The sequence below is a fragment of the Pteropus vampyrus genome, unplaced genomic scaffold (genome assembly GCF_000151845.1).
Source record: "Pteropus vampyrus isolate Shadow unplaced genomic scaffold, Pvam_2.0 Scaffold1, whole genome shotgun sequence".
Lineage (NCBI taxonomy): Eukaryota > Metazoa > Chordata > Mammalia > Chiroptera > Pteropodidae > Pteropus > Pteropus vampyrus.
Genome location: NW_011888782.1, coordinates 31,626,637 through 31,636,959, shown reverse-complemented (window position 1 = coordinate 31,636,959; position 10,323 = coordinate 31,626,637). Strand labels below are relative to the sequence as shown.

Sequence of the window (10,323 nt, the reverse complement as noted above, 5' to 3'; positions counted from 1 at the left end):
TTTTTAAATTTATTTATTTAAGTTAGTTTTGAGTATACAGTACATTAGTTAGACATCTATATAGTTAATAAAATGATTCCCCCAATTGCTCCCTCCCTTGCTTTTTAAAATACCATGTCAAGGGCTCACCCACACCCCATAGTCAGTGTGCCACTTTTTAAATGCTCCCAAAGTTGAAAATTGTGGCTTTTGGGGTTTAAAAAATATTAGATTTAAAAAATAAAGAGCCAACCAGCTGGAGAATATTAAAGAAAACGCATGTCAAAAGAATATTCACAAACCAAGCAGATAATCTAACTTTCCAATAATATAGGATAGGGGATAACACCAAAATGGTTTATATCCCAGACAGGGACCGTTATTTATTAAATACCAAGTTTCAAAACACGCAATACAAATGGAAGAATCTGCAATAATGCAGATGAATACAGATGACTTCACATAAATAAAATCAGTAATATCAGAAGAAATTATTATTTTTTGCCACCACGACAATGAAGAGGCTCAAATAAAAACTGCGAATGACACTTCTAGAACAGTGACTTACAATTTCAAGAGGAGGGAGGGTGTTGTCTCAGAAAGCTCTCCAAGTACAGAGCTTCAATTTGCTTTCCCCACCCCACTCCCACCTCACTTAGGTTAAGAATTCCTGTCACAGAGCTGAGGGGCAGAGATAATTCAAAAAGTAAGTTTAAAATAGAAACCAATGTCTGAGAGACAAACAGGTGCCTTGAAGAAAAACTTACCCTGAATGCTTAGTAGATTCTGGGCTAGGAAAATTGATAGCAAATTTTGGTATTCAATTCTGTTTCAAACTCTAAATACACCAACAAATCATTGTTACTGCATTTACACATCCGAGCTCTACGATCATTATTTATTTGATGTACATTACCACTATTGATGACATTTTCACATCTAAAGACTGCATAACAATTTTACAATATATACAACCACTCTTACTTCCTGAGGCAAATATAAACAAATAACCCCATGCCTACTTTTTAAAGCTAAACATTCTAGTTGATGGAAAAAGTAGTAGACTACAGTGACTTGCCCCAAAATAAAAAAAACAAAGGAAGTGTTAAATTTTTCTGAAAACCAAACTTTAATCACACAGAGGCTTTTTATTTCAAGTCACATGCAAAGCAACTTAGTTCTTCAGAAAGAAATGAAATAAAAATAAATAGATCGACATTTAAGATACACTAGATTTTTTAAAAACTAAATAAAGATGATAAAATAATGTACTACTCGGAAAATCTTAAAATACATATGAAATTATTAGAATCTAAAACTTTAATTTCCCTAGAATCAAAATTTTATTCACAAAGAGACTGTAGGTTGTTTGTTAGTTGGAACTCTATTTTAAAAGGTCAAAAATAAAATAACTGCTTTATTTCTTTGTTCTATTAGTACTAAGTCACAAGATCTTTGTAGGTTTTATCTGAAAGAAGGACATTAAATACTTGAAAGGAGGAGCAGGGACAGGAGAGTGAGTTCTAGAGTATATTACTGAGAACAAACTAAAACTCAACTTCACTTATGACACATGGGTAGAAAGAGCAAACCATCCTTCTTCATTCTGTTTCTCAATCTGTTGAATAAAGATGCAAAAAAGATATAGAAAGTAATCAGAAACATAAGACCATTCAAGATTTACAATTATTTAGACCAAGCACATAGAACCAAAGTTATCCTATGCCACTGAATGACCCTGAAAATAAAATCGCTACTGGCAATGTTTATTCTCTAACAGAGACACTCCAAAATAACTGAATCCTTGAGCAACAGATATCTTTATTGATTTAGGAGACCTAATTTTTTTAAAAAGGGTAAATCCAGTGCTTTATACAAATCATAGGTACAACTTTTAAAAATAACAAAAAGAATTAGTTGGGCTTGTAAATTAAATTTGTTACTAAATTCCAGAAACTAAGGGCAAATTAGATAAAATAGTTTACTTTAAAGCTTTTTTAGAATATAATTAACAGCAAGGGACAAATCTTCTAGTCCTGGACAACTAGGATATTTGAGCCTACCAATTAATTTGGGCTGTAAAAACTCAATTGTTAATAAAACACTCACTATTTGGTCTAATTACTAAAGTTAATGGCAAGAAGAGCAAAGAAAACTCCCCCCATATCAGACAGTTGTTAGCTCAAGTTTACAAGTATAATGTTTATGATTTTAAAGATATCCTCAAGTTTTGCTTTGACTAAACACTTAGGGGAACTATATTTTGTTATATTACCAACAAAGAAAAATGTTTTTGGCAAAAATTGTGGATATATTGTAAGATGCTTAGTTTCTATACATTCCTATAGCAAATCAGAATGCATGAAGACTATGTAAGACATTTATTTATTCTTTGTGCCATAACTACTCTAATCAGTGTCACACTCAGATATGAGACACCGGGGTAAGTGACACAGAAAGTGACTGGCCTCAAGGCTCCAGCTATCCCAAGCTCCACCCAGCCACAGCAAGGACTAAAGGAACCAATATCTCAGTATACCTACAGCCTATTCAAGGCACACCTGAGATGTCCTGCCATACTACTTGGGAAGCTCTGTCTAAAACCAGTAATTTCCAGTCTTTAACAGCTGTTGAAATCCTACTGAATTTTATCTTATTCCTTAGTTATCCTAGAAAACAAAAGAAGTGTAATTTGTTTTTCTAACAAAGTTGAATTAATATTTTTCTTGTGAGAATTTTCTATCATCTTTAGGATAACAGGAATAATAAAGAATGGAAATCACTAAACATCCATCCTCACCCTCCTGCCCTTTCACACATTATATTTGATCACATACTTTTGCTCTTGGATTAACAGGTGTGAATCGTCCACTTCCCGAGGTGGCGTTTAATGGAGAACAAGAATTACTAGTAGCCCCTGAAGATCTATTTGTGAGAAATAAAAGAGAGTGAAAGAGTGAGAGAGTAATCTATCATTAGTAATCTTCAAAAATTATTAAGACTGACAATTCTCAATACTGGCAAGGGCTTGAAAAGAAATGGCTGACTTAGGTCCAAATGAGATCAAATATTTGTAACATATTTTTACCAACCTAAGTCTTTTTTTTAATTAATAGACTTTGTTTTTTTAGAGTAGTTTTAGATTTACAGAAGGACTGAGTGTAAAGTACAAAGAGTTCCAATATATTCTCAACCTCTCCTCCCTCCCCAGTTTCCTCTATTATTAACACCTTGTATCAGTGTGGCACATTTACTATAATTGATAATATTGATACATTATTATTTTTAACTAAATCCATAGTCTACATTAGAGTTCATGCATTGTATTATACACTCTATGGGTTTTGACAAATGTATGACATGTATCCACCATTACAGTATCACACTGATAAGTTTTTAGCATTAACACGTACAGGGGAAAAAGGCTGAGGTAATGGAAGAGAGTAACAAGAATTGGAGCAGCGCAGTGCAATAGGAGCCATGTAGAGTGGAGACAGAAAGCCGAGGACATCTTTAGCGTCAGAATTTACCAACACGTGACCCTAGATATCAAGGCAAATCACACAAGTAGTTCAATGAGCTTCAGTTTCATTATCGTAAAGAAGGAAAATATTACTAGTCGATTTACCCACCCTCATTTTGTAATCCATAAATCATTCTATATTTGTGCTATTAACTGATTTTTGTTTTCCTTGGCCAACCCATGCTTTTCTACTTAATGAAGGCTTGTTCCTCGTGCCTCTTCTTTTTCCTCCAAATTTCTCCTCTCTCATTACTTTATTTTCTCTACATGAGTGAGTCTGTCCAAACCTAAGTCAGATATTATGCACTTTCTTGTTTCACAAAGGGAATAAAACACATACCACATTCCTGATTTTTTTTAAGTAACTATTCACATTGCAACCCTACCTTCTTGTATTTATCCCACTGGTAGGAGAGATAGTACTGCATTTTGAGCTTTCTGAGGCTTCTACTCCTGGAATAGATACCTCAATTGTCCTCTTTCCTCCTTCTAAAATATAAAAATAAATATTAGTTTCATTACCTTTCATTAAAATTAAAATTAAAATTTTTAACTTGATTTCTATCTTACTGCAAATTTTACATTATCAATTTGGGAGTTCTTTCTATATTTTATCATTATGGCCCACAGATAACACTTGAAGGATTTTTTAACAAATGAACTGTGAGACAAGAAACATTAGTTACTAGTGTCAATTCAGTAGCATGCCCGTTCATAGAGAGCCAGAATCTTCAGACAAGTAGTATCATGTCAGATCTGGAAGTGAAAAACAGAAATTAAGAGCTAGCCCTAAAGAACTTGAAATTTTTGTCAAAAACAGCTTATCTAAAGTTTTCCCAAAAGAAGGAAAAAGAAAGAAAATTTCTGAAGTAAAACTTTAAGTCTTCTTAGTCTATCACATTATTACTGTTACTGAAGACATTAAATAGGAAGGGAAAGTTAGCTGAAGAGCTCATACGGCCAAGTAGAATTATGTATATTTTCAATTTTCAGAAGTAGGTTATCAATCAACAAATATTTACTAAGTATCTATGAATGAAAGGCTTCATGTCTATCCCAGACAGTTTCACAGAGGCTCCCATGAATCACTGCTTTAAATCAGTGATTTCTGGGCTTTAGAGGGTAGTGACACCCTATTTAATTTTATAACATATACCTTGGTTCCCTAGAAAATAAAAGAGTTTCTGCATGGCATATGATTTACTTTTATCTTTAGCATTACAGCCCACAGAGGTTCCTGTAAAACCAAGAATTTTACTTAAGAAAAGAGTGGCAAGAACAGTTACAAATTTACCGATTTGCTTTAGAACTTCAGACAAATCATATAACCTACATGCACATCAGTTTATTTATCAAACAGCTTTAATATCGGTTCTGTCTATTCCTAAGGTGCGTTGAGGACTAAATGAAATAACAGAAATAAAAGTATTTTTTCCTTAAAGAACTACTGAAACAGAAGATGTCTCATTTAATTAAAAAATTATTCTTAAGCGTGATCTGCTATATTTTTCTCCATTGTACTGAGCAATAACTGACATTATCCCATACATTTATTTGATTATTTCTTTATTGCCTGCTCCCCAATCTGGATACTAAAGTAGTCAAGCTGAGCAGGGACTTGTCTTATTTGATGCAGTATCACCAGTCTCCAGAACATGGCAGGCACGTAGTAGGTGATCATACATATTGAGTGATTTAAGTTACTCATTCTAATCAGAAGTTGCCTCTAGACTTCATGACTGAAGAACAGCAGACAAAGTTCTCATTTGAAGAAGTCTAGAATAAACATGTCCTCTTTTATTTTTGGGGAAATGCATTATCTGTCATCTCCAGTAATTTCCAAAAGAGTCTGCTTTCTCAGTCTGTAGTTTCAAAAAGGAAATAAGTTCTGAGAGAAAACATCTTATTGGCAGATATCTTAAAGGTAACCCACTTCGATCAGCCAAAGGACATATGAATCTTTCTGAAACACCAAGATTCTTAAACACTTGGAATACACCACTTCCTGATACAGAGCTTTTTCTATTCTGGGCCACTAGAAAACTCTTAGATGGGGCCACAATCAGTCTCTGTAGCTCTACCCCTTAAGGATCTTAATAATTCAAATTTTAGCTAAAGCACAACTTGAGATCACCTTTGTCTCATCAGTACCTTTTTGAATGTGAATACTATGACAACTAATTTTCTGGTTACTGTTCTATTATTTAGAATCCCCTCTAGCTTTTCAGTCCTAAATGTAACAACAAAAGTTTAATTTACAAATAAAAATGTTTTAAATGATTTTAACAGAATAATAATTTGTAATTTGTTGCTGATGAAATTCTAAATTCTCATTCTAAAGCTTATATTTTATAATTAGTTGCAGCATATGTTCTAAGTGAATCATATACTGTAATGAGTCTCATTTCCATGTACGGCAACTTAGAAATGCAGACACCGAAGACTACAGCACGCATCACAAGAAAGCTTTCTAACAGGAGACTGGCCTTCTAGTCTTATCTCTATATACTGATTCTGTAATTTAGTCTGTTTCTTTCTGTGTAAAATTAAAGGCACTGAATTATATGCTCTCATATAAAAACTTTCTAGCTTTTAAACTGTCTACTTTTTAAATCATGAATTTGTGACCAACCAGTCCAAGCTCTGAGAGGTGACTGAATAGGTGATACTGGTGGAGAAGAAGGATTCAAACCAATAAGTTTCTGCTGCTCTATTAACTGCAAGAGTTTTCCACGAGCCTCCATACTCTGCCGGTTCAATTCTGCAATCCGTTCCTCCATACTACTTGGTGTTAGGGGTTGTGCTGCTGGAAAATTCTTAAAAAAAAAAAAAAGGCACAAATTCCATATTAAAAATAATCCAAAAATTTCTGACTTTTTGTAAAAATAAACTTTTCTACTAAAAGCCAACAAGTTAAGTATTCATGGCCCTTGCTATTTGCAAACTTGAATAGTGGATGAAAAATTGAATTTACAAGTCACTTAACTGAAAAATTAGGGCTTAAAGTAAAGGGATACTAATCTTTCTAATATTGGTGTCACGTAAGTCTTCCAGTCCCTCTGTCCACAGAGAGTGACTGTGAGATGAAACTTTCCCACATCTTAGTGTTTACTGAACTGCACAAAAGATCACACAAGCAAAGACACTATTTCTAGTGACCTGGCTTTTAAGTAACACACATATTAATGCCAGATCTGGAGTATGAATCACAATACACAAAGGAGAATCTGCTGCAGTTGAAAGAGATGCTTCTATAATTATAATCTTCATACATGCACCATGAATTATTTGGCAAAGGTTTCTAGGAACCTTATCACTCCTTCTGACTGTATGTCAGCCTCCCTAGGACACGTTTGGCCTAAAGTATCTGATTCAGGACAGTTAGTGACTATAAAGGAATATAAGAGGTTAAAAAAAAATAGCCACTGAAGGAATATAAGTTAAATTTGAAAATTCCTTAAAGAAATATATTATTTCATTTAGCTAAATATGTCCCTTTGGGAAAAAAACAATCCTTAATAGAAATCAGCAATTCAAAGCTTATGCTCATTAGTTTAAAAAGAGATAAGCAAAACAGTATTAATTAAAGATCATTTTATAATTCTAATGATAACAAAAAAGGCGGTAATATTAGACTGTCATCTCGGCCTGATCTATATACTAGTTAGAAAAAGAGGCAAGCTCAATTGTTAACTCTGTTATCTTTTTTAAACTAAAGAGTTATCTGTTTCAATAATCTTCAAAATGCTACAAACATAGAAATGTTTCCAGTGACTCAAAACTAAGGCAATTCATACTTAGATACATCTGTACTGATGGATACTGCCCACTCCTAATACTCCTTCCAGGCTCCTCTTCAGCCAGTCCCTTCTGACTACTATTTCTGTTACTCAGTACCCATATTGCCCTTATTCCCCATGAGCCAGTGCTGACAGATGTGGCCCTTATCCTCTAACCTTGCTATCCCTCATCTCCTAGCCTTCCTCATGGAAGCCCTCGGTCCACCATCAGTAAAGCCCTTATGGAAACAATCACCCCTGGAAACTCTGATCCACGATGCTGCCAGGTCCTTCCAACTGCTAAAACTCTGTTCTGTCCCCTATCAGAACCTTGACAGGATCTACTGTGGCTTATAAAGAAGTAAAAGCAAGTCTCGCCCATCACTGTGAACAGCATGAGGATGGGTTATAAACTTCATTCCTAGCTTAATTTTAGCTTTCCTATACATTTTACCTTTGTCCTCTTTTCCTCATCCATTTCTGATTTTTTATTTTACGCTTTTTTCTTTTATTGTATGCACGCTATAAACTGACAAATAACTTCCACTTATTTTGTAATGAGGACATGACAAAACATAAGCCATCTAGTAGCAGCCTCAAAGATATCCAGGATAACTCCTGGAAAGAAGTCTCTTAAGATGTTCCAGCAATGTACTTAAGTTCCTATATGTCCCTAGTCAATCTTTGACTGGTACTCACAGCAGTCATGTCACTTGTATGACTTGTCTCCTGTTTGTTTAACTCCCGAAGTCCATCCCCTTGCTCTCCTCCTGGCCCAATAATATTATTCAGATGTGCCTTGATAGCTGAATTCTGCAGTGTCAACTCAGCGATTCGTGCCATGATGTCCTTTCTTTGTATTAAAGCTTCATTTGTCCTAAGCTGTTGTCCATCTCCCAAAACTGAGGGCCCTTCTGAGAATGTGGGGTTTCTTGTCTGCTGAGTGTCTGAGTGGGAATTGCACAGGGGCTGTGAGAGGCCAACGAAAGGCGCCTGGGTCTTGTTCTCCAGATCTTCTCCCATATGAGAGACCCTCCACCTCTGAGTGAAGAGATGACTCTCCTCACTTGAATTCTGAATATCTGTGCTTATAGGTAAGGTCTTCTCTTCCCAATTTTGTTCCTTCTCAATTATTTCCACTGTTGGAGGAATTCGTGGAGCAGGACGAGTTTGAACAGTCCTCCTCAATACTGTAGATAAAATTTAAAAATAACAAACATGTATTATTATTTAGCCATAGATTGTACTACAATCATCATGGTAGTTAAAGAAGTATTTCACTATTTCTTTAGAAGGATTTGGCTTCCAAATATCTAAATTATTTTAGCGGGGAATATACTCACAATGCTACCTCTAACAATCAAGTTTGGAGACTTTGATATTCCTTAAAGCTTTATCAATATCCTTGTGAAACTGCCTGCCAAGTTCACATTTTAATATGTATATTAATTAACATCTGGGCATCCTGGGGGTGGAGACAGTATAGATAATTATATTAACTGAAGATGAACAGAAAAGGCATCTCTGAAGAAGTAAAACTTTTAAATGATTACATATGTGGCAAAAAGTAGAGCAAAGAACATTACAGGCAGAGAGAACGACATATATGAAGGCACAAAAATAGGAGAAAGCAAAGAAAAGAGGCCAGGGTAGCTGCAGCATAGCAACGAGGGGAGAACTGGAAAAATATGAGACTGGAGAGGCGTGTGAGGGCTATTTATTGCAGAGGTTTTTAAGCCATGTTAGGAATTTTCTAATTTAATTCAAGAACAATAAAACCTGGAGAAATTTTGGCAATGACTCAATTTACATTTCTTAAATGTTATGGATAGTTAAGAGGTGGAGGAATGGAAGAGACCAGAAAGCAACTTTGGTAATCTAGAGGAAAGATATGGTAGCTTTGACTAAGGTATGTTGGCTAGAAAGATGGAGAAAAGTAGACAAATTTGAGAAAGATTTTGGCAATAGAACTGAAGCGATGAACTAGAAGTGGGGGGTGAAACACACGGATCCATGCACAACTGAAGTGATGGTGATGCCATTTACTGAGATGGAGAAGATAAGAACAGATTTGGGGGAAGGGAGGTTATCAAGAATTCAGTTTTGAACATGCTAAGTTTAAGGTGCCTTGTGGTTCACTCATATATCCATCCAAGCAAATGGATACATGGATCAAAACTCAAGAGAGATATCTAAAACTAAGATCCAAAACTGTAAGTCACTGGAGTATAGAAAGTATTGGAAGCCATGAGAATGAGTGAGATTATCTAGAGAGAAAGAATAGAATGAGAAAAGAAACAGTACCAAGACATGAAGAATTTAACATTTAGAGTCAGGTAAAGGAGGGGAAGCGAGCGAAGCAGATAGAAAGGGAGCAGCCAGAAAGATAAGAGAAATATTACAAGAATGTGGTATCAAGGAAACAAAGAGGGAGTGGTTAACTGTGTATAATACTACTGCTGAGACCTAGAAACATAAGGACAGAAAAGTGCACACTGGACTTAGTAACACAGAGGCCACCAAAACCTTTAGCAAGAGTAGTTTAGGTAGAATGACTTAATTAGGAGTAACTGGAAGGGCAGATGCCTCAAGTTCAAGATTATAGAGTACAACTTTATCTTACCTCCTTTCACTGATAGCAAGGAAATATAAAAGTAAATATAACCCACATCGGTAAAAATAATGGTCTGGGGAGATGCATTAGCAAATTAGATATTTCAACACATTTCTAGAAGACTGAGAGTAGATGGGAAGTGTGTAAAAGTATGAAATTGAGCAGAAACCACAGTCCCGAAAATATTTCCTCCGTCCTCTCTATTGCAGCTGTTCCTGGATTTAAAAACACTTAGTCAAAAAACTAAGAATTGATCTACTATATGATCCAGCAATCCCTCTACTGGGTATTTACCCCAAAGACTTGAAAACTCATATCCAAAAAGATATTTGCACATCGATGTCAGAGCAGCATTATTCACAGCGGCCAGGACATGGAAGCAACCAAAGTGTCCCACGATAGATGATTGAATAAAGAAACTGTGGTAC

General features: G+C 35.2%; 1 protein-coding gene across 21 annotated transcripts in view; it reads right to left on the bottom strand.

Annotated features, from left to right (window-relative positions):
- Positions 1–1,084: 1,084 nt before the first annotated feature.
- SPICE1 (spindle and centriole associated protein 1) overlaps positions 1,085–10,323 on the bottom strand; it is a 60,196-nt gene continuing 50,957 nt past the window's right edge. For 20 of the 21 annotated variants that reach the window (XM_023524959.1, XM_011379015.2, XM_011378877.2 and 17 more), the window contains 5 exons: positions 7,981–8,471; positions 6,135–6,318; positions 3,889–3,991; positions 2,817–2,904; positions 1,085–1,597 (listed from right to left, as the gene is read on the bottom strand). In XM_023524959.1, coding sequence (XP_023380727.1) covers positions 1,544–1,597; positions 2,817–2,904; positions 3,889–3,991; positions 6,135–6,318; positions 7,981–8,471 — 920 coding nt within the window. In that variant the 3' untranslated portion in view covers positions 1,085–1,543. Of the gene's footprint in view, positions 1,598–2,816; positions 2,905–3,888; positions 3,992–4,188; positions 4,259–6,134; positions 6,319–7,980; positions 8,472–10,323 lie in introns of those variants that run through there. The other variant, XR_897040.2, reaches the window with a different exon arrangement.